At 27.0% G+C, this 26,311-nt stretch overlaps 1 protein-coding gene across 1 annotated transcript; it reads left to right on the top strand.

Annotated features, from left to right (window-relative positions):
- Positions 1-8,439: 8,439 nt before the first annotated feature.
- LOC113855886 lies at positions 8,440-8,772 on the top strand. The gene has a single exon (XM_027487516.1). The coding sequence runs from the start codon at positions 8,440-8,442 to the stop codon at positions 8,770-8,772; it is 333 nt and encodes a 110-aa protein (XP_027343317.1).
- The last annotated feature ends 17,539 nt before the right edge of the window (positions 8,773-26,311 follow it).

Genomic DNA, 26,311 nt, shown 5'->3' with positions numbered 1-26,311 from the left:
AATCCTAATAAAAAGCAATACAAAAAGAGATAATATTTCCTTTAATTTCGTTGCCGGTACTGTTCTATTTTCTCCCGTGTGCTTCATTTATCGTATTCAACTCTTATTTGTGGGTTGAAGCAGCCTTGTACTTCCTTTAACAAATTTGTCTTTTTCAAAAAGGAAAAAGAAAAATCCTTGAATGAGCCAAAGATGCAAGAAAAGAAAAGTGTAACCAACAATTTTGATTTGACCAGCAAATGGGGCTGGTTTTTCTTTTAGTGTTAGATAATTTGTAAAATATAAGTAAAATGTTAAAAGAATAATACATGTGAAAAATTATATTAATTTTTCACATTCATTATAAAAAATGTTTTATACAGTCAATCAAATTTTTATTCATTCAAATAACACATTTTTGTTATTCTATCTTTGACTCTCCTATTTTTTTTCTCCTTCTCTCTATTTCAATTTTCATCCAAACACATCCTCAATTCCATGATTCTCAACAAACAATGAAGCATGCAGAAGAGATTCATTATATATATCTAGAAAAGTTCTACGTAGTTAAGCTGTTAATTATTATAGGCTTGCAAGTTGGTATTTACTTATGATGGAAGCAACTCACATGGCAGAAGCTATTTGCAACTAATCAAGCTTCATCTTCAATGGGGGTGGAAGGCATTTGTTTTATTAGGCCTGTGAAAGCTATTCCAGAGAAGAATAGGAGAGAGAGAGAGAGGGTTGTGAGCTGATGATGGTGCATGCATGCTGGTAGAGACAAAAGTACAGAACAACGGTGCAGTCCTAGAAAAGGACAATGGCAGTGATAGATAGAGGCTGAGGTTGAGGTTGAGGTTGAGGGTGAGGCTGAACATCAACATAATATGAGTCTAACTCTAAATATAATCTTGTGTGTAAGAAACAATGAAATCCACCAAACTGGCGCGTGATCCAAGATAAGATTTAATGGCCCGCTTCTACTCTACATAACAACTTGTGTGCCTCTCACACAGAGATAGAGACAAATATAGTAAGAAACAAACATTGTTTCAATGCAATTTATGATAAGGCCACTCTTCACAACACGGGCCAAGTTTTGTTGCCTAAAATCTTTTAATTACACATTCAGGTTATTTATTGTACACACTGACACGTATCTATCAACCAACAAATTCACTCTCAAAATTATATATGCACTTCTTTTTCTCTTATTTTTAGAAGCCAATTAAGTTTATTAATCGGAATAGGAGGAGTACTTTGATTAACTTGTATTCAATCAACACAAAAGTACAAAATCAAAGGTCTTTTTAAATTTTCTGAAAACCAAGAATAAGATTCATTTAGAGATGTATCTCAAGATCACTCTTAAATATATGTTGTCATTTTTATTTAAGTATTTTTTGTTTAATTTTTTTTTTTAATTAAATTGATAAAAAAATATTTTAAGTAAGAGCAATTATAAATATACGAGAGTTGTAATAGATATTGAAGTTAATTTAAATATGTTAACGGTATCAAAAAATTTTACAGCGTCTTAATTACATTAAATTAATTTGTTAATTCTTATAATTTAATTTTTTTAATTAAGTCTTTATAATTTAAAAAATTCTTAATAATTAACATTGTTATATATTTACTAATTATTGTTGACGTGGTATTTTTATATAATTTGATAATCTATCTTTTTTATTTTTAAAATGCGATAATATTGATTGTTAAGGATTTATTTGAAATTATAAATATATAACTATTTAATTAAAAAATTTAATTAAAAAATTTAAACTATGAGAACTTAATTAAAAATGTAAAAAAAATCAGGAACTAACAGATTAATTTAATTTGATAACCAACATAAAAATCATGTCTAAAACATTTTTTAATTGATTGATATTATAGAAATACTTACACTAATTTAGTGTGCCAAAGTTAAACTTAGATGTGTCTATCTTCGGTATTCATATGCAATGCAATACCCTTGTATGGGAGGCTTAATTGCACTTCTCACAGCTAATTTTTTGGTGCATATTGTGAAGCCTCAAAAGTGAATATCAGAGCAGCCTATAGGAGGAATATACGGTATTGGGGCCAAATCTGTCTTGTTTATACATTATTACCAAATTAGGGTTTTGAGATCCGTTTCCTTGCGTGTTTTTAAGGCATCCCCAAGAACAAAATTCGAAACTTTTTGGTGGGAAATGCATGGCTGACACTTGATTGTGCCAGAGTTGTTCCTTTTTACCACCTTCACATGAAAACGAAGCAGAGCACAAAGAAAAATCCAACAAAGGAAGAAACAAAAATTCAATGAAAGAAAGATGCAAAGAACATCTGCACATGTGCTAACAATCTACATCCCAACACCAACGTGTTGTACCCTAATGGATAATTAATTGATTGCGCATGGCTCAGAGGACAATCAAATGTTGCCCCACACGTAAATGTCACCATGGCCCCCAAAAAATTTGTTCAAAGTAAATATTTTTCCTTTTGTTACAAATCCACAAAATATAAAATTAGTAGTATTGAGCTTGATATATATAACATACATCACAATTGAAGAACTTCCCATCTTGGACTGGGAATCAAGATTGCAACTGACCTTGAGTTCAGCCCAACATTCATCCATATATTCCACAATTCGCCATTTTCAACATACTATATGTAGCTGCATTTGAAAGCAATTTATATTCTTTGAAAACTGGCCTAAATTAAATTTAAACTCTTACATATGGTCCACACTTTTTCCTTTAAATTAAGGTACAAAAACTCTCTTGTCTTCTTTTGGGGGGAAAGAACAGAAACAGTTGTGAAACGAAGGTGTAGCAGATCTGACAAGGTTAAATACATATAACTGAGACAAGGATAGTAACATTGTTCTCCGGAAATTTACACTGTAGGTAAAGAATCACGAGGAAATTAAATTGAACCATTGAGAATAATTGAGGAGATAAAACTTCAGTCAATTATACGTTGAATTTTTTTTAACTTTGAAACTCTAGCATATATTAATCTTTTCCTCTAATTCAATAACAAAATTTTAGTTCATTAGGGCAAGGCTTTATTTATTTTTTTCCTGAAGCTCCCAATCATTCGAAAGGTGGGTCCAGTAACGTCTTTTCTTTTAACTAGTGATTATGACTTTGGCAAGTTGAGCAAAGGAGGGTGTCACTGTCAAGAATCTCAACCATGAAATTGGCTTAGTACTTTATCTGTTTGGGAGGGAACTATACTTTCCAACATTCTTTTTAATTAGTTCTTTTTTAAAAAATGTTTAAATGCAGGCTCTTTTGACACCCTTTTTTAGTTTTTGCAAGATAGCAAAACTTTCGGAAAAGGCACCAATAAGAAATTAAACTAATGGCTAGTCGTGGAGGGAAAGAATCAGCAGCTGATCATTATTTGTCAATTGGAATTTCCCTAAACATTTTTTATGGCACAAAAAATTTAATTTTCCCCACCTTTTGTTTGCTATATTTTTCTTTTTCAATTAGATTTTTGCTGAATTGTTAGACATGACAATATCTTAACTTACTACTTTTGAGTGAGCTAGGGCTGTCAATTTTGGTCTTCCAGGTATATTGTTTTGTCCCATTTTTCAGTGAGGTCAGTGCTTAGACCATCAAAGCATCCACTTAGTACGATTTTTATTTTCGTTGAGATAATTGTGAGAGTTATGTGATAAATGAAAATGGATCCCCACCCATCTTCCATCTCTATCTGTCAGCATCCAAGGAGCTGTATGTATGATATAACAGTGAGATGAGACAAATTAGCAATCTCACTCGATCACATACTAACCGAAATTAATTAATAAGGTCAATTCATCGAGTCCAGATTTCCTTTCTTTAATTGATATAAAAGTTTACCAATAACATTTTACAGCATGCATGGCTCTCCAATTTCCTTTTGTCAAATATGGAGGGAGCTGGGGACTTGAGGAAAATAAATATTTCAATTTATGACAGTTGTATATTCTTGAAATTGTTTTACTCTCTCTCCTTGTGTTTATGAAAATCAAGAAAAATACTGCTTTTACTAAAATTAAACCTAAAAATGTTAAAACATACAACTAAGTGTAGATAGATTATTGAATGGGAGTAGTTGATCAATTCAAAATAGGTTAAGAAAAATAAGTTTACTTATGAAATTGAGACATTAGCTCTAAATCTAATGGCAAAACTTATTGCATTACTGGTATGAAAGTAGATAATTAAATGATGCAGTTTTTGTTTACGTAACTGTGTTAGAGAGAAAACGACAGTATAGTTAAGTGGGGGGGGTACTAATTGGGTGCGATCTTATTAGAATTATCCTTTACCCCAAAGAAAATTACACATACAACTTGCAAATAGTGGGTAAAGGGTGCTATACTTTAAGGACCACGAAAAAGTTTGGCTACTGTAGAAGCAAGTATAAAGTTAAGATGCCTCTCTTTTTCTTCCTTTCATGTACGTCTCTCTATGTTGCTACAACTTTCCACAGCTAAGAACTAGAATAGTCTGTATACATCGGAATTGATTAACAAATCGACAGATATAGAATTGACTGTCTAATGAAAGATCTATTTTATCTTAGATTAAAATGGAATTTAATTAATTTTAAGATATTAAACTACTAACTTAATCTTTTTGTTTAAATCAGGATAAAGAAAAGTAAAATTGAAATTTTGTACAATTATTAATTCAATTACATATCACAAAATATATTATAAATCATTAATCCCTTATTTCAGACAATTTAGTTTCTTTTATCTTAAATAAAATAAAATAAAAAGCAACCCATGTCCATTTTTACGTGAAGATTAATTGAAAATTAAGATAAGATTTAGTATGTGAAAGAATTAATTATTTTTTGGTAATAAAAAACTAGTATTAAGATTAAAAACAAATGTTAATGAACTTCGAAACAATTTTTTCTTAACAAAAAATGCTAGATTCTTAATATTTGCATTGGGCTATCTCTCCATTATGTTTTAGCATTATGCCTAACTAGTTTGATTCAAAATGAATAAGCAAATAACAGAGCATTTAAATAAAGAAAAAAACATTTTGTCAAAACTAATTAAATACTAAAAATTTTGTCACTAGGCTTAAACCATCCAGCTTTGTTTTTTTGGTCAATATCATCCAATTATAAAGTTCATAGAACAGGTCCCACTGTATATGGCCTTTATAGGTTAAGATCCTTTTAAGGCCCATCTTCGTCCCTGTTTATGGGCCACAAACTGCATGCTTTCAGCCGATATCACATGAGCGTAAACAAACTCTTACTTGTGTACCAAAACAAAAAACCAAACACTTACGTTGAGCCTTGATGTTAGAACCAAAATCCGAAGCCCAGCATGCTCATCAATCAACAAAAAATGCAAGCATTATACCAAACTCTTTAATATGTTTCTTTTGACAAATTATCTAGTATCTATTATGGAATGAAATTTAAAACTTTTTATAACCAATCAAATTTGCCTTAAAATAACTGATCTTGATGGTCTTGAATTACTCGGTCGCGTAGTGAAGATATAGATATACATGTATAACAATAATTTATGCAATGGATCGATTTTATTGTTTTTTATAATTTTATTTGTCATTCTAATATTTTTTTAATTAAAATTATTCTTTTTGTTTCTTAATTTTATGATTTTTTTTTGTCTTTTAATTTATTTTTTATTTTAATCCTCTAATTTTTTAAAAAAATTTAAATAAATCTTTTTCTGTTAAAGACTCTAACTTTGTTAAAAAAATTTGTGTTTTTTGCCACGTACCATGTGTTATTGTTCATAGTTTTCTTACTCAATTTTTCAATTTAATTTCTGACAACTTTTTTTCTTCCATCTCCCTTTCATTTTTATTTTTTTATACTCAAAACTTCATCTTTTTGCCACCAGCACCAAGTATCCATCTCCAAATTTCAAATCATAAACATGAAGTATCCTATGATTTGCAGCAAGAGTAGGAGAGCTATCATATTTCATCACTCTGTACTTGTTTTTTAGGCCATTAACGCTAGAAAACACGAAACCATTTCGGGGTTGCAGTATTTTAGAAAATAACTCTTAAAAGATGCTTATATGAATTACTAAAATATATCAACAGCTACTATTCAAGATGAGTATGAAATGTGCTTATTTTACATGGAACATTTCAATGAGTGATGCATTGATATTATTGATGGCAAGAAGTTGATTTTAGAGGGAATCTGAGAGCCAATGTAAAAGTGCAAAAGTTTATTTTAAATTCATCATATTGGAAGTTGGTGTTTAGTATTGTTTATGGCAAGAAAATAAAGTTTTGAAAATAAAAATATGAAAAAGAGAAATAAGAGGAAGAGTTGTCAAAATGATAAAAAAATAAAATAAATAGTGTCTACACGTGTCACAAAATAACAAATTTTTTTAACAGAGTTAGAATTTTTAACAAAAAAAAAATTATTTGAAACTTTTATAAAAGTTAGAGGACTAAAATGAAAAAAAAAAAAAAGAAGAGTTAAAGAACAAAAATAAATTTTACCTTAAAATTAAATGTTAAAAAGAGTAATTTTTCCTATTTTATTTATTAAACATGTTTTAAACTTCTTCTAACTTGAACTTCAACTTAGTTAGAATTTTAAATTTTTTATATCAACTTCTAACTTTTATTTTTATTGTCATTGTTATTACTTGTGGTGCATAATTTGTTTAGCTTTTTTTATATTATTGTATTTGATATAATATATTGTTATTTTTATTTTGTTATATCATTTGGCATTCATATGTGTATGCATTTGTGTTTAGGATTTTTTTATCTCAATGAGTTAAAATTTAAAATAATTTATTAAAATACATTAAAAAAATCATGTTTTAAATACAAAATGCGTTATTCATTTAGAGATGACACATTATTTCTAAAAATTATAATAAATTGTGATTATTAGATACTTCCAATTTTGATGAAGCATTGAATATTTAATTCTAAGTATATTAAAACATATAATATTATCTCATTTTACATATCATTATAAAATTTATCGTAATAAGTTGATGTGCACAGAATTGAACATGGATTAATAGATTGACATACCCAACGACAATTAAGATAGGTTTGTTGAAATAGTAATATATATATATATATTAATGAAGTGAATTTATGAAAAAAAAATTACAATTAAAAAATAATGCAATAATCTAAAATAAATAAGAGCACTCTATGTTTATAAAACTTATAAGATTAAAGAAAAAAAATTTATCGGCAGATATGAAAAACAAAGTAATATAAAACATCATATTTATGCCGTTTGATTTGATTCGAATAAAATGAATCAAAACAAAATTACAATAAAAATATAATTTTGTGATTTAAAAATAATTTAATTTAATTTTAAATATTTTAAAATTATGTAATTATATTAAAAAATAAATTAAACCACTTAAGTTAATAATTATAGAAATTAAAAGATATTAAAAAAATGTAAAAATAGAAAATATACTTATGGCTAAATATATATTATTATTTTATTTGCTATAGTGATACCACATTAATAGGTTTATTTTTTATAATATTTTAATTTATCGTTTATCTCTCACATTTATGATTGATATTATTATTATTTTTGTTGGATAAAGTTATAACTGATAACACTTAAATATATAATTAATATTTTTATTTGTAAAAATCATTCATAATTCAATTTTTTAGTATATATTTTCTTTCTCTTATTTATTATTCAAATTTATACAACTTTCATTTTAGTATTATTTTAATATAAAAAATTTATACTATCAATCAATTAAAATACACTGCAGATATAATATTGATAGTATTTATTATAAAAATTAATATTTTTCGTTGACAATTAAATGACAATGCAATAAATATTTAAATTAAATACATTTAATATAATATCATTTTTATTACATAGTAATTAATGATATCTTAAAACTTTTAAATGATATATGAATAAAAATAAAAGCTTCTTCAAATGTAATAATAAATAAACAGAATCGACAAGAAATATGAATCAATCGAGTCAACTCTTAAACAAGAACCCGAAGTTTCCCAACATTTTAAAAAATGAAGCGAAGTTGGGGAAAATAAAAATAAGGCGCTAAGAGTAGGTTTTGGGCAATCACTTTTGGCTCCTTCGAATCTCCGCTTCAAAGTTTCAGAGTTCCCACTTCTTTCACCTTTTCAATCTACCTTCAAAATTTTCTGACATTTCCTATGTTTTTCCCTTTCCCTCCGTAGCAATAAAACAAGAACCAAATTATGAACAGCAAAAACACAACACCCTCCATCCTTCAAAATCCAAATTTCCAATTATTTTTGACCCCTCCTTCTCTTTCCTTCTCCCTCCTCTGTCCCAATTTCAAGCACCCTCCAGCAATGTTTAAATACCTCACTTCACCTCCCCTTTCATCCACCACCTCGCTTCTCTTTCTCTCTTCCGACAACCTCGTCCTGTTTACTAATCCAATCCCCGATGGACCCCACTCCCATCCATCATGAGAGTAACAAAGAGAACATCCCTCCAATTTGCATCAAAGAGGAAAGCAACAACACCAGCAAGAAGAAGAACCCAATTCCTCCCATGGCTTCTTCTTTCAAGAAGAGCCGTAAAAGAAAGACTAAGAGGATCCCTCTTGCTGATATCACCCATCTCTTCAACAATTCTTCCCCTTTAACAACACCCCACCAAGAAACTGGGGTTTCTTCTCTGCCTTCTTCATCGGTTCTACTTCGCTCTAATTCTCGAAGGAAGACATTGACGGTGCTTCCTGCTGCTTCTAAATCTTTGAGGATGGGATTCAGATAATTTCACAGGTTTATGTTTTTTTTAATTCTTCATATCAAAATAGTTAGAGTGAACTACAATGTTGAGAAAGCGGCATATTGAAATTCAATGTCTTGTGATCAGCAATTTCGTCAATCTTGGTTGATTATTAGGAAGACAAAATATAATACAATGCTCTAGGTGGCTTTCAGGCCTGCACAAAATTGGTGTACAATGACGGATCGTATATTTGTAATTAAGTGATATAATGTTTGATTTTAAATTTTTTTTTTATGAAAACGGGTTCAGTTTATCAAAATTAAAAAGAGATGATGATGGCAAAATTGTCTGTATTTGCAGATATCTTGTGCAAAAGTCTTTTATAGATAAAAAAAAAAAAAACATATATTCTTATGAATATACCTGTGAATATTCACAAGTTTAATTAAATTTATTTATTTATTATTGAAATAAGTACAAATATTAAGATATTTGTATTTGTAGGTATTTATATATATAATTATTAAAATACCTTTAAGTATATTCAAACAGAATTTTAACTTTATTAGTTTATAATAGTTTTGATGTGTTTAACTTAATATTATTTTACTGTTATTGTAACAAAATATAAGATTATTTGATGATTGAAGTAATTTTTTTTAAATTATAACTTTGTATGTAAATTATTATTTTCAACTTTCTAAAATAAATATTCATGAATATTTGCAAATAATCATAAATTTATTTAAAATTGGATAGATATTCGCACAAGCATTAGATAAGTACAAAAAGCATTTTTGTTGGCGAGTAACATAAACCTAAAACCTACTATACATTGGTGTTGGATCGTGTTATATATACACACATTTGGAAGCGAGGGAACTAATTTCGAAATCGAATTTTCTTCAGTTTTAGGGTGAAAATAATGATTTAGTTTAAATTTTTTAAGAAAAAAATTATTTGCTTAAATGAATCTTACGAATCTTTCAAAATAACAAAAAAATTTCATAAAATTCACTTAATAAAGCCTGCGAGAATAAAGTGTAAAAGTTCTGATTATGACGAGAAATAAGAAGTTGGAAAACAATAATCCATTTTAAAATTGAAAATCGGTTCTTTAATTACCCTTGTGAAAATCTAACTCCAATTCCAACAATTGACCACTAACATCCCAGAAAGATTAATTTTTTTTTATGGAATTGTCCAATTTTTACCAAAAAATTATCTTAAGAGTTAGTCTTGCATTATTTTAGCAATTACAGAAAAATAAAAGGACAAGTGTCCCACCTCTTTTTCTCTCAGCCTTCTTCCAAAGTACACATTGATATTGGTAGGATGTTTCCTTAACATTGAATAGAGTAAGAAGAGCACCACACAGACAGACAGTAATATTAATTCCAGATGTTAAAAAAACAACAGTGTTAAAATAGCAAATTTACTTTTGCAAAGTTGTCTTGATCTTTTGTAAGATTTGTTTAAGCAAATATATTTTTGCTCAAAAAATAAATTAAAAATGTAAATAATTTGTAGTCCCACAAAAGATATAAGAAACTTTTACCTTCAATTTCTATATTTGGTGAAAGGATAGAAAAGAGGAAAAGCTAAGTTAAAGGATTATTTGGCATGCGGTGATATATGGTCCTTATGTCATTTAAGGAATGGAACAATTTTCAAGAATCGTCATGGACACCATATTAATGTAGTGATAGATTTACCTAAAGTAAGGTTTTATTATTTTCAGGTTGAACTAAGATTTTGAATGTAGGGTCAAATTAAGAAATAACAAACAGTAATTGAATTTAAGCTTAGGTAACCTATTTATTTCAAATATATGACAATTTAAATTTGAGATATATCTTACTTATATATTTTTTATTTGTTGCTCAACTCATGAATATAAGATTTTATGATTTTAACATGTATGTATTGACAGTAAGAAGTATATTATACAAAATTGTAATTAAAAAAAGAGTCTTTCTAATCAGTATACTTAGGACACTAATTAAAGGAATTAAAGTAACTTTTTATATATTAAAAATTACAATAAACTAGGAGGTGTATCAATAATATTTTCAAATAATTTTTTTATTTCTAAGTCTCTAATTATTAAGCATTAATTTGCCACAAAGAAAAGGAAAATCCATCAATTCTGACCCCTTAATCCAAGTACACCATCTATGTTTGAAAACAATGAATTAATGCTATCTACTAGAGATAAAAAAAACTATCCTAATAATGGATTATATATATGAAACGGAAGCAGGCTCAAGTGCAAGCAAAAAGACACAGAAATGGGCATTCAAATATTTTAAAATGACCATGCTGCTGATCTATTCATGAACCAAATGATAAAATGACGTCAACAAATCACTTGGGATGCAAAACGTGGACACTTGGAATTTTCCACTGTAAATTATCATCTGAATCCCTGGCTTGAACGGATGCGTTGACTTTCTCAAATATCAGCTATATAAGCTATAAGTGCGACAGATAAAGATTCAAATTGATAGGTGGCTATCACTTTAATTTGCACAAGGAGAACGAACATGATTAACATCAGATTGCATTTAACCTTAATGCTTATGGCACTGAAGAATAATTTGCTCGGAATCAAAGTTGGCATTAATGAAAAGTGCTAACATAAAAGCGCAGAGGACAACTCACTTCAAAATAAAAACTCTGAAAAAAACCAATCGCCATGAATTGCTTCAGAAAACAGTGTCAACATAGGATATATATATAGCCGAACCGCTTGCAGTGTCAATTATAGGTTAACAACATATTTATTTTCCAAATGTGTGTGTATAAATATATATGCACCAAGAATAAAGAGAGCAACCTTTATGAGTCAGCTAAAATCGGTGCGCTGATATTCATTATCCGATATCAAATGTTTGCATGAACAAGTGGGAATTAATTATTTAGTTAGTTATAACTTTATATTACGATAATGGTTGCAACATAACGTAGCTATATAGATGTGTATGTGTTAGTGTAATGATGTAAACTTGTAGTTTGTGTCATATTTCTTCACCATCGTTTTTCCTTCTTATAAACTACTTCCTTATGATGATGCTAACATAGGTATGTTCATAATGCAATTATAATTTCCACTATCATAGCGAAGCTCAGCAAAGTCGCTATTTCGTCAATGATCATATATTATCCATGCATTAAGCTAAGTTTGACATCGCTCCCGAATTTTATTTATTAATTGTAATTCAGATTTCACAATGATGTGACCTCCATAAACAAGTCATCATCTACAGTAATGCGTCTAACATTCAAAACAATTCTTTTTTCGAAATCCGTGTTCTACTTTTCATTAAGTAAATAAGCATAGTCGTTAAATTTTAATTTGAAGTCTAAGTACTTTTTTAACAGTGAATTAAAGCCTGAAAGCCTTCAAATCAAAAGCTGACTGTCCATTCATCCATTGTAAATTAAAATTAAATTAATTATAGAAATATATATTTTGAATTTAATTTGTTTTGATTATGTCAAATATATCTGTCCAAATTTGGTATGAAAATTTATAAACACTGATTAATAAATTTGAATTTGTTTTGTTGGTTTGGACAACAGTGTGCTAGAGGCGCATATTTGATCCATCTTTTCAATTTTTTTAATCAGCAAAAGGAAAAAATATCAGCCACACAAAACAGATAATGCATTACTTATGGTATAACAAAAGGTTGTTGATTTGCTGCGTAATAGACATACCTTGTACAAATAAAATCTTATGAGTTCACCTAATTAATGTATCAACAATATATGTATATATATATATATATATATATTTATTTATTTATTTATTTATTTACTATTAAACAATTTTTTGTTATAAAAAATAATATATATTTATAGTGTATCATTTTATTAATATAGATTTGTGTATTAATTTATGTTAGAAAAAAGCATTATATAGGAGTAGTTAGGTTAACAATTAATTAACTTATTTTCTTTGTTAAGACATAACATTTGTGGTGGTGGAATCGTCCCGGTTTCATTAATTATCTCCCCTTTTACCTTGCCAAGCTTGATTACTTTGAGCTCAATGGATATCGATTTATTTAACAATGAATATGGAATTGATGCATTGAAAAGTTCCATCCCACTACATATATTCTTTTCCGCGTCGCCACATTTTTTTCCGATAAGCTTTACATTGTGCTGTTTTCCCCTGTCATATCAGAAGACGCCATTCTAAGCAATAATAATACAAAACAAAACAACGAACTCCATTGTGGCCAAATATTGTTGCATTTCTTAATTAGGATAAGTGCTGATCACTGATCTCAGTACTAGTACCTGGCTTATATTATATTAATGCATATAATTTCGGTATGAATGCAGGCTACTTGGTAAATTATATAAAGTTTCTTCACTTTATTCTAAATGTTTTTTTATCACCAGCCTATCTGTTTTAACCCTCAATTAAAACAACTATATGCCCCATCATCCTATTAATTTTTTGTTGAGCGAAAATTAAAGAAAAAAAATGGTATAAAAATTTAAATTTAAGTTAAATGAAATACTCAAAATGAAGATAAAATTTTTTAGACTTACACTGATATAAAAAAATCATTCTTTTTTTTATATATATATAAAATACCATGATAATTGTAACTGTAAATACGACACAAGTCATCTAAGAGATTAATGACATACATATAAATAAACATTGAATATAAATCTTTAAAAATTAAAATAAATAAATAGAGAAACTATCAAATATTTTTAAGATAATGGATAAGAAAATATTATAATATTTTTATTAGAAATTATGTTAAAATGTATTAAAATTATGAATTTAAACATCTAAAAAATTAATTTATTATTACTATTTTAAAAAATAATAATAATTTATTATATTGGAGATAAAAATATAATCAATACTTTATTTTTAATAAAAATTTATTACTTTTAGATATTTAATATTAATCATAAAAATTATAATAAAATGCATTAATAATATCTTTTTTTATAATAATCTATTTTTTATTTTTTTAATCAATGTCTGTGTGTGTGCGCTTTTTTTTTTTTTTTTACATATTTATTATATTTTAAAGGAATCAACTTAAAAATATAAACGAGTTATGAAAAACAGAGCGACTTTGGCAATTCGAATTACAATAGTTTTGCAAGTATAATTGTTGAGAACTGACCGTATTTGGAAGAATACAGGGAAAAAATTGAATGGCCTATGGAACCCCTTTAAGGAAAAAGCTTGATCGGAATGTTCTACCTTCTGAGACTTTGAAAGTTCTCCGAGTCCCAACTCCCAAGTGGAGAACTTAAATTCTAAATTATTATTCAAGTTAGATATTATTATTCTTTTTAAAAAAAAAAAGAAATTGATTAAAATAACAAATTTGAATGCTCATTGGATCATGACATCATTTTATTCCCTTGCTTTTTCGTGTTTGGACGTCACATTTTTTTATTCATAGATACACACAATTGGGGGAGCTACGAGGTAGACTAGACTCCACCATATATTACATGGTTTTATACCTATTATGTGTTGGAAAATATGAGAACTAAATCTTAACCTTGAATTACTATTATCTTTTTCTTTTAAAAGAAATTAAAGTACTATTTAATACATTGGTTAAAACGAGATGAAGCATAGGACGAAAATTTTTATTTTATGTTTAATGTAATTTTAAAAACAAAACATTACATGAGCTTTAGAAAAATAGTAATTTTTTTTCCTATTCAGATAAAATAGAGCAACATTGTTTCAGTCTGTTCTACTTGCGTGTCAAAATATTTAGTAGATATGTTAAAATAGAAGGAAACGCAACAAATCAGTTGTATTTTACATTTTATGTATTTTGAAAATAAAAAAAAATAGATTATTAGCAATTTTGTTAAAAATGGTGGAACAAAAAACAAAACAAATACTACATTTTTTTTAACACAAGTCATATGCTGCCAAATGGAGTAATGGTTCTGAGTTCTGACTCTATCTCCAATATCGATTATATTTGGGATTGGTTTAGGAAAAAGAGGTGAGATAATATTGAACAAAAGGAATACCAAAAAGATGTTCCTAATTAAATCAAATTGAAACCAATACAAGAAGATTAATAATATATTTCAACTTTGAGAATTTTTTTAATATATTACTTTAAATATATTTTTTATTATTAATTTTTTTAGACTACACAATTTTTTATTAAAAGCAATTTTCTTCAAGTCAAATAGAATCACTATAAAAAGTAAAGTGTCACTTAAATTTAAATTTTATATCACATATTAAGTTAGAATAATTCTTATCAATTAATCTCTTGGTGATATTTTCTTCTTTAAAAATTTTAAATTTTTAGTTTTATTAATCTCAATTTTATGAATTAAATTTAAATACTTATTAAAAAATATAAAATATATTATATTAAAGATAAAATATAAATAAATAATTTTTTTTTTACTAAAATGATATGATTAGTAGTAACTCGAATTGATCACTAAAAGTGAGATTAACATTTTTTTAAAATATTAACAAAGGGTCACCGAGAGTATATACTATATAAGCACGACGGGGATATTCATTTGGAATGAGGTTGGAGAATGGGCAACGCAAAGCAAGTAACATGCCTAATTCTTTTGCTGCTATTATTTGCCAAGTTAGAAAGTCGTTCACTTGAGGCATTCATGGAGAAGAAGAACAATAGCCCAACCAAACGAGAACCGATTCAAAAATCACAGCTTCTGAAGGCAAGTTTTGCGAAAGCACAGTGTTTTACAAATTCCAGAGACTCCAAAAGACTAAGTCCTGAAGGGCCTAACCCCAAACATCACTGAGTCACTTTTCTTTTAACTGTTATATTATTTCCACACTATTTTTATACTGCTCATTGAAGGGTAAATAACTATGAATCAGTGCTCACCATCACTACGTATCGTGCAGATGATATCTCATTAGCTATTTACATCTTTATTATCAATGTAAAATTAGTGTGTAAAAATTAATGTTTGAATAATATAAATGTTAAGGAGATGATCATCCATTAAAAAATAAATACAAAACAATATTTTGTGTATATTTTTTAACCGATCGATGGGTAAGTAATTGTAATTATCGCATACCATGTGATAATTTGTAGTTGGAATATAATACACGTTAATCATTTTCTTATTAACACATTAGTCATTAACTATTTATATATTAATCAATAATAAAACAATGTGCACAAAATAGTATGTATCTATCTTCTTCGTTTTTTGGTAGTTAGAAATAAAATGAAATTAATGAAACTACCAAAAAAAAATATTTTGAAGAATAAAAGAATAACTATTGTATTGAACAATAATTCTAAGTCAAGCTACCGTCATCATGTTTGTATGCCTAGAAACATGAAGGATGCTGACGTCCCATTCATTATGAAACCAATTATTAATCTCTTAAATGAACGTAAACTAAAGTAAGTAGGAAAGCTAAAATTTATTTTTTCATTAAAAAGGTTGATCACCCTTAAGAAATCACTCTTGCATATAACGTATTTATAACCATAAATTCAACTATGATATAATACTTTAGGTTATGTGTTTTATTAAGAAAGAGTCTCTTGTATGCCTACAAAATAAGAAAAATACAAAAGTTATTTTCTTAATAAAGAGGACCCTACCAACTCCCATGACTATCAGTGAAATTTAACAAGAGAAAAGAGTGGAGGGAAATGATTTGTTTAGAACAAAAAGTAACACATTTAACTTAAGATACATGAATTTGTCAAAGTTCATGATTTATTACAAATTTTTTTGTTATTTTGCCATTTTTAAGACCTTCAAAGAGCTATCAGCATCAAAGACACATTATCATAGAAGAGCATTTTATAAATCCAAAACTCAAGATACCATTCACGAAAGAAAAGAAATTCAAGATTTCTATCATTTTGCTAAAATATATTTCTCTTAAAATTTAAGACAAGGCCTAAATAAAATAGTGTGATAAAGTTGTCCGAAATTATGCCGTATTTAGGTGTTCTAGCATGTCTGAGACAGCTACTAATAGCAGTGAGTTGTTTGCATGTGGTTATGAATATTTTTGCAAGTTAATAAATGCATTAATTAAAAAAAGTGATACTTTTTAATTAAATGTTACCTTTAATTTTATTTATAAAAAATAACTTAATTTTTTTTGTTTTAAATATAAGAAATAAAGACTTTTTCAAATACATTAATTGCTAAGTTTTTTTTATACCTTTATTTCTTGTAAGATTTGTATTGCTGATATATTTTTTTACCAATAAAAGTAAATTCATTTGTTCAATTAATATATAATATATTCATTTAATCATTTAATATTATAAATATTTCTGAAATAGATTATTTATTTATGACATATAATTATTTTTTATTAACTTTGATGAATGAAGTATTTTTTTTTTTATAAATATGACTGAATGTAGTATTATATGTTAAAGTATATTAAAATTACAAAAATATATTATTTTTTAATTAATATTTTTAAGAAAATGATTGCACTTACCTCGTATTGAAAGGAAAACAAGTTTTTTCTTCTCCTTCCTTTCGCTTGTCACACTTCCGATAATATTACAATTTTTTCTTGAACAACGGATATATTATTTTAAGTTATTAAATTAAAATTAAAAAAAATAATGATAACCATTCGCAAATTTAGATTCGTGTTATTTTTATGAAGTGACATAAATAAAAAATTTTATTAATAGAGGGTGACATAGTAATAATTACAACATGCATGTAAGTTTTTTTTTAGAGATCAAAGAATTGAATGAATTGTTTCAACAATTAAAAATTAAAATACTATTTTTTCAAAAAATAAGTTAAATTTATTTTGAATTAAAGTAAAATTAATGAATCTCTATTTTATAATAAATATATTTTATTTTTAAAAACTAAAAGACTTGCGACTATTCCAAACTAACCCTAAGTTAGTTTGAATTCCCAAACTCAGCAAAATGTTGGGTACAACCAAAGCACAAAGCTAAATGGACCTTAACAAAAGTAAAAGTTTAGATGGACTGGCATGAAAAAGCTCTTTCATTTTGGGTCAACACTTGAAAGGATTAATAAAGTCCAAAGGCTAGAGCAAATCAATAAAGAGTTTCAAGATGCTGCACTTCATATTCTTCGAAAAGCTCTTCTTGTCAAAGCCTATAATTCAGGGTGTGTTTAGAAAAATTTCAAGATAATTGAAAACCTTAAAAGCTAGTCAAAAGATGATAAGTTATGTAATTAAATTAAAACTATTTGATAAAATTAATTATAAATTTGTTGATAATTGTAATATATATATATATATATATATATATATATATATATATATATAACGCTTGTATATATCTTAAAGTGTAAGAATATCTTCATTGCAAGAAAGCATATACCCTTTTTAAAAAAATTCCTAATTAATGAACATGTAAAGGCAAAGAATAAGAATATTAAAAAAAATAAAGGAGTTGAATCATGTTATTTTATGTTTCAATTGAAAATCAATTATTTTGAAGACTTGTCTTTTGATTGTCTTACGCCAATGAGATAAAAATTTCATTAAGAGTAGAAAGGAATATACTTTATTAGAAAAATAAAAGTATAAGAAATATTGCATAGGTTTATACCGATTTATCCTAAAATTATGGGTTATTTCTATTTCTTGAACTTTAAGTAAAGATTGTTTTACTAAAATTTGAAGTCTACAAAGCCCAGCTCGTAGGCTTCCCATTTCTTTAAAAGAAACCATCTCAAAATGAAATCTAAGAAAAAATAGAATAATTTTACTTGAGTCGCTTACTAAGAATTTTACGATAAATGTGCTAAGAAGAAAGTGTTTAAGATAACTAGGATAAATTTAATGCAGTTTCGTAAAAGTCTGTGACATTTAATATTCTATTATTTCTATTTATATTTGTTCCTATGAGAGATATTGGAGACTGCGCATTCTTTTGAATGTGAACGTTGAGACTTCATTAAAAATGTAATTAATATTTTTTATGTTGATATTTATATTATTCAACTACACAGATTTGCCTTGTACTTTTGAGGTTTGGCAAACAAAATGTAAGCGAACTTTCTTTTATTGCATGTGGCATGCAATTCTAAGTTTGTCATATTACATTTACATTTGTGTTTGCTTGAGACTATTTTTTTCAAAAGTTAACTTAAGAATGTGTCTCTTGTAACCTAATTATAGAGCACTTCATAACATCTTAATTAGATTAATGATCAGACGATAAACTATAGTTTGTAGGACTATTGAATCATCAGACAATTGTGCTTTCACATTCCAAAAGAGGGTGACCTATTTGTGAACAAATTTTATAGTTCTTGTATACTCGAAGACTACTTTTCTTAAAAGTTAAAAACTTGTCAACAACTCATGTACATACAATAATATTAAAATATTATTTTTAAATAAAAAAAACATATATACTTATTGAATAATAATTTTATCTTAAAAAATTCTATTAACTTTCTCTTCTAAGTTTGATTTCATCCGCTAACGTAAAAATGTAATTCTTTATCAATAAAAGGGTTGTCTAGTCTATGTAACTAGACACTCCATAAAACAATCCTGTTAATATTTTCTTATAAGTTTACAGCTGATAAATAAAAAAAAATAATCAATGTATAAATTAATTTGATAGGCGATTTCATATATATATATATAAACAAATTTAGTTCAATTTTTAAATTTTATTTTATGCAGATTTGAATTCACATTAAAAACTTGTGAATATAAATTTAGATAATATTTAACTCAAATTCATAAACATGTAAATATGTCATTCTTCAAATACATGAATCAAACTCAAACATTATATTTTATTGTGCAAACTAATCTTATGTTTTAAGTATTTAACTCAATTTGGCTAGACTCTAGATCTGCAGCCCTATTATTATTTTGCCTTGAACAAACAATTACAGCAGAACATTCACATAATCTGCTTTAGCCTGTAGTAGGGTTGTAAGATCAAACTCAAGCTGCAGCTCTTTTCAATTTTAAAATGATTAATTAGTAACATTGAATGATACCCTAGACCTCTATTCTGGACTTGTTTATATTTGTTGTGGAAGACAGTTTATCATGTCTAGTACACTGATTTGGTTTTGGTTTCCACCATATCCTTGTCCCAATATTTTTATTGCTTGTATTTGAATATTGATTCAATCCTTTTGAGAGGCAACTTCAGGTTTAGATAATAAAATTAAGTGAAGCAAAATAAATAAATCACAGAAAAGTAACGATTCTTTGTATGCTTAATTTATAATTCTCCAACAGAGGCCAACAAGAATTGACACTTCGATATGATCATACTGGAAAGTGAAGCTTTTACGTGGCGATCCGTTAGATAAAAAGTAACATTAAGTGGAAGATATCGAATAATATAAGTTATATTCGTAAAGTCATCTGGCTTCCCCCTTTCCTTTGGGTTGTATTAATCAATTGTCATTATTGTGATTATCGCTTTTTAATTGTTAATCTCACCGTCTAAATCCCTATGGTAGTCCAGATTTAGTCTAGTTAAAGAAAAGTCGAATTAGTAGTTGAATACAAGGGTGCATGTTTTGAAAAAGAGACGAAATAGAGAGAGAAAAAAAGTTAAAAATAAAATAGTAATGGAGTAATGAAAAATATGTTATTTGGATAAATAAAACTAAAAGATAAAGAAATTGAAAAAAAATGCTTATTTAGATTAATTAAAAAGAGGCAAAAATTAAAATTAATTTATATTATATTTTTTTATAAAATCATACAAAAATTAGTTTAATAAAAAAGTAAATATATTTTACTTAATCTCCCCTCCCCTCACGTCTCTCCCTCTTTCCAATATTTTTATTCCTTAAAATCATGGTAGAGGTGATTTTGTTTTTCTGATAATCACTTAAATCTTTCAGTAATAGATAAACCATTTATATAGGTAAAAGTTATATTTTTCCTATTAAATTAGTTGTTTTCATTTTCTTTCTTAAATCATGGAGTTCAATTAAAGAGTAAAAGTACTAATAATTTATATTTATTTTTATGTATTAAATGAGAATCTTCATTCTTAAATCATAATTATTTTTGAAAATTATTTTAAATGAAAACGTTTTTAAGAACTTTTATATTTTTTATTACATTATACAGCTTTTTTTACATAAAATTTTAAATTTAAAAAAGTATAATTTATTTTATATTTTTATTTTTATTTAATAATACTCATTCACTCCATAAAAAAAACAAAAATAACTCACTGTATTTCAATCAGTAATTTAATAAAGACGAAACATGATCTTTAACTTGACGTATATATAATTGCATCATTTTTCAACTACAGTGAACCATGGACGATTTATGCTATATTAGCATATCACTCTTCCTACTGAAAGATATGTATGTAACTCTATTTTTCCTTTGTACTTTAGGTGGTGTAAGACATGCACTATATGATTAACGTAGAATAAAATTACAAATGATATGAAAAGATCAAAGATCTTTTATGTGGCTCATATGCATTGAGCCCTTCAAAAATGAATCAATAATATTTTGTTTTTATCAACTTCCATTCAAGCAGGACCTGTCCTAGCATAAAGTGGGCAAATAGGTAAAGCTCCTACTTTAAGCCCTTTAAAAATTTAATTGCATTCTAATAATTTTTTAGAAAAAAATAAAATTAATAGTTACTTAATAAATAATATTAATCTATTGCTAATAACTCAATACTTTTTCTAAAAAGAAAAAACGGTTCCTCATCATACTATAATTTTTTTCTTTCCCCAGAAAGGGTTATTACTTTATTTTCTTTATTCATAATAATTAGCATAATTAATAAATTTTTAAAGAAGTTTTTTTTGGTAAAGAGAAATTAATACGTACAATCTTAAATACTTGTACGATTATTTGTTTTTTAGTTTTAGAGTTTTTAAACAATAATTATTTCTTAAATAAACATTTGCCAAACATGACTAAGTGTACTGTCAAGGGTTAATAAACCATTGGGAACATGAAAAAGACCTCCCAAGAGACACCCAAGCTAAGACCTAAACTTTGTTAAGTCCTAATAACCTTGTTAAATCCAATTGTTCGGCTTTGGATACTATATTTACAATAAAAAAATCGTTCATTATTAGATTAATTATCACTGTGTTTACGGTGAAAAATGACAACTTTGTAAATAAATAATCTAAAAACAATTTGGGAACTGGATTAAGTCCTTTCTAAATTCTTTTAAGTGTTTTGTTAATGTAATAGTAAAATTGGCGTTATAAAGTAGAGGACTAAACGTAAATAGCAACTAATAGTCAAACAGAATTTAATCAGAAGTAGATATTTTTACAGAAATGTGCTAAATAGGAGCTAAATTACAGAAAGGAAATAAACAATAAACTGGAATTAAAATGCAGAAAGGTAAATGTGCAAGAATGTAAATATGAAGAAATGTAAACATCGGCCACCGTGAGTTTCTTGATAGCTGGTGTCGGTGTGGTGCAAGTTTTTAGCGTTTCAGAGAATTTAGATGCGGTGTCACGGTATAAAAAGTAGTCCTTTGTAAAATGATGCTTTGGAGTATTTATAGGGAAGAGGACCATCGCCGTTCTCCTCCTATTGCGGGCACTTCTTAATAACTACCTTCAACTTTTGATGTCTATTATTCACGATTGCTTGTGATTGTGCTGTTGGTTGAGACTTCTTTCGTAACCGCTATCGCCCACGATCTCCTTTGTATAGTGATGAATGTTGATGACTGCTGTTAACTGTTTTTGGATTTTGCAATGACTTGATCTATCAAGATTTTTATTTTTCTATCTTTCGAGTGTTTCTGGGAGAAGTCTAAGAAGCTCATTTAGTGTTATGGCCTTAGAATAATTTCTCTTTGACTTCTCTTTTTGACTAATTCTGGAGTTTTGAAAGCTTGTCTTAGTCTTGTGGATTTAATATATTTTCTTTGTTCATTTCTGTTTTTCGAGCAATTATGGAGTTTTGAGAGCTTGTCTTGGTCTTGTAAATTTAGAGTATTTTCTTTGCTCATTTTTGTTTTTCGAGCAATTATTGAGGGATTTTGGAGCTCAACTAGGCTGGCAGACTTAGAATATTTTTTGACCACTTCCTGTTTTTCAAGCAGTTTTTGGTGTCAAAGACTTGGAAACTTCTCGAAAAAGCCATCAGTTTTGTGAACTTAGAATATTTTCTGATCACTTTCTATTTTTTGAGCAGTTTTGGGTGTCAGAAACTTGGAAACTCTTCAAAACTCCTTGAAAAGACCATCAGTTTTGTTGACTTAGAATATTTTCTTATCAGTTCTGTTTTTCAAGCAATTTTGAGTATCAGTGACTTGGAAACTCCTCAGAAAAAACCTTCAATTTTGTGAACTTGGAATATTTTCTTGTCAGTCTTACTTTTCCAACAGTTTTAAAGGAAAATCAACAAGGTGACAAAAATCTCTAAAATAGCTCGAAATGTGTCGTTTTTATATGAAAACAAAAGGTATTGGATAGCTTTCCAATACTTCTCAAGTTTAGACTTATTTTTATGCTTCTTCCTGACCCTCAACATTTTGTCGAAATATAGCTTCCTTCAACATAATTTTTTAACTTAGAAAATTTTTCTTACCTAAACACACTAATATAATTGTTTTAACAAAAATTAAACTATTAATTAAATCAAATTAGTAACCTCATATTGAGCATATGTTTCATTCAAGTTTACTAGAGTAAGTTTTCACTTTTAACATATATATACACATGCCCAGCACAAGGATTGTTTTTCTAGTATCTGAAATATTTAATTCACTAATAAAGCATGAAATTATATTTCACGTGAAGCACACTGAACAAAGTCGGAAAAACTGGAATAGAGAGGCACCAGTTTACGTGGAGTCACATCCTTTTATATTATTTTTAAGTGTTAATTAGATTAAACACCAAAAGTTTCATATATCCATGATTCCATCCAAATCTAACAAATTGAGACCCCCACTCCCACAATAAAATATTTCATTTTTTTAAAATTCTTTATCAATCTCGTATCCTTATATATAAGGAATGTGGCTCTTATGCACTGTAAGGGATGGTCAAAGCTTCTAAAGGACACAAAATATTTTTTTAATTACCATTTACAAATTCATTGGTCGTTGTATGCAAAATATTGTCCCTCATATGATATTAAAAGAAAAAATAAAGACGATTAAGACCATCGCTTTCTAATATAAAGGTTGTTGAGTTTTATTATTATTATTATTATTATTCATTCAATTAATCGATGCAAATAGGGTAGATTTCATTCAGGTACCGTTCTTGGCAACTATTGAGATGATGCAGCAATTTTTTAGTTGCTCGATGGAAGAGAGGGAAATGAAACGAACCTTTGATGAATTTACAAAATCAATTTTTGATTGAATGAAACTTTGTGTTTAGTCAGCTGTGATGTGAGTTGTTGATAAAAAATTGTTTTTAATTAACAGTCAGATATAGCAAAAAGGATACTATTTTGCTCCATGGAGGGGATCTTGATCCTGCAAATAGTTCTTAATTATAATATTTTTATAATAAATTCTAATGTCGTTAGTTTATAATTTATCTTTATTTTTTTATCATTTATTTTTCTCTTTCTTTCCTGTATCTTTTTGATTTGTCAAAAAAAGTTATACGAAATTAATGTACACTTACAATTTCTCATATTAAATTTTCTTATCGTGTGCCCATTTTAAAATTACTTAAAAATATTAAATATATTCATATTTTTATATAAAAATATTTTTAATTTCTTATTATGTTTTTATGTGTACAAAATAAGAAACATCCACTATTAATTTGGTATGGTTTTAAATTTATTTTTAAAATAGTATAAATTACACAGTGTGTTATGGATTTTGACCTTGATTTGTAACAATTTTAATTTTGATATAGTCATGGACATCAAACATCACCTAAAAATAGAATTTAACTCTTTTTCTTATTGCTGGTTTTACTAAAATGTTAGTTTATACACAACTTATTAAAGTTACTCTATAATTAACGAGACTTGAACATACTCTCTCTGAGTGTGGATGGACTTAAGAATATCTTTACTTAGTAGCCGCTAAACACAAATTGCTTTCGACACTTAAGCTTACCATAAGAAAAATATATTTTGAACCGCCAGAAATGTATTTTAAAAATGTATGTACATTAAAAAAAAAAAAAGAGTGAGAGAAGAAAATAATAACACACATAATATTACATATAGTGTTAATTTTAGTAATTTAAATAATAAAATTATCACTAAAATAAGTTTTATTTCTCTCATCAAACTCGGTTTCATATAAACAATTAAAAACTCAACACGAACTATCCGTTAAGTATATTGAATATTTTTATTTTTATTTTGTTTCTTTATTTTAGTGAATTTTTTGTTTTATTTTTTTAAAATATTATTTTTTAACCTTTATTTTTTTATAATTTTTTTAATCCTAAACCAAATCAGTATTAAAGAATAAAAACAAAAATTTATAAAAAATTAAAGACTAAAAAAATTGTTTGAAGAAATTAAAACAAAAAATTTTGTTAAAACATGAGAAACAAAACAATATTTGAGTCAAGTTTTTATATAAACTAAAATTAAAATTCTCTGATAGTGCAGTACTTTCTTTAACATGATAAAAATTTTGAACTTCATTCAATTTTTTAAACACAGTGTCAATCTCAAGCATTTATATTATTTAATATACTCGGTGCTGCTTCAAATGGCTTTAGTTACGCTGTAAGAACCCCAGAGAGAGAAGGGGAACGATCAGTAAATGGCTTATGACTAGTGCATGGGCCATTTAAACAGTTTCGAAGATACCACAATTTAGATATAAAGTCATGATCACGATTTTGTTTATAACAATCTTATGCATACAAAATACTCCATGCGAAACGTGGCATACATGGCATTGGTAGCAATAGAATAATAGGAAAGATTAATGGCTGGGGATAACGAAGATAGTGCCAAATATTTTACCTAATTTAGTCATTTGAAACAAGTGTAGTATGAAATTAAATCCCATTTTCTTTGTCGAGGGAAGATTTTCCTGCAGTTAATTATATATCAATAAGGAGAGTTTTTCTAATTATCAACTCGAGAAAATAAGAATAATAATAATAAAAAAAAACCAGAAACCTATGTTCGCGTAAGAAGTTAAAATTCGGCAATCTGGGTTCAATGGATTTTGTTCATCTACGTAAGCATATATATTGATTTCTTTAGACAAAAAAAAAAAAAAACTCATTTATTTAAAGAGTTGGTGCCACATATTAGAAAATAGAAGTCCCATATTAACACTGAATTAATAACATTAAAAAAATGAGTCTAAACAGTCAAAACTTTTTATAGAACAACTTATCCAATAGCAAAGTTTTATGATTAATTATTTGAATTTGATATATCTCAATTTTTTTTTTCTATAGAAAAAGAATAAGCACATGATATGTATTGTCTCAAAACCTAAAGGATTCTTATACGTGAGGAACAATATTTTAAGACTCATATAAAAACCATGTATGATCCCTAAACTAATCGTTTAACCTTTTCAAAGAGTTAATAATTAAATAGATTCCACCTACATTTATCTAAAGCCAAATTTCTTTTTTCATT

This window comes from Abrus precatorius, unplaced genomic scaffold (assembly GCF_003935025.1).
Source record: "Abrus precatorius isolate BTA unplaced genomic scaffold, Abrus_2018 Scaffold11, whole genome shotgun sequence".
Classification (NCBI taxonomy): Eukaryota; Viridiplantae; Streptophyta; class Magnoliopsida; order Fabales; family Fabaceae; genus Abrus; species Abrus precatorius.
This window is presented reverse-complemented; position numbering and strand designations above follow the sequence as displayed.

Excerpts from the sequence above, each read along its gene's own strand:
- LOC113855886 (XM_027487516.1), top strand. The coding sequence starts at position 8,440 with ATGGACCCCACTCCCATCCATCATGAGAGTAACAAAGAGAACATCCCT.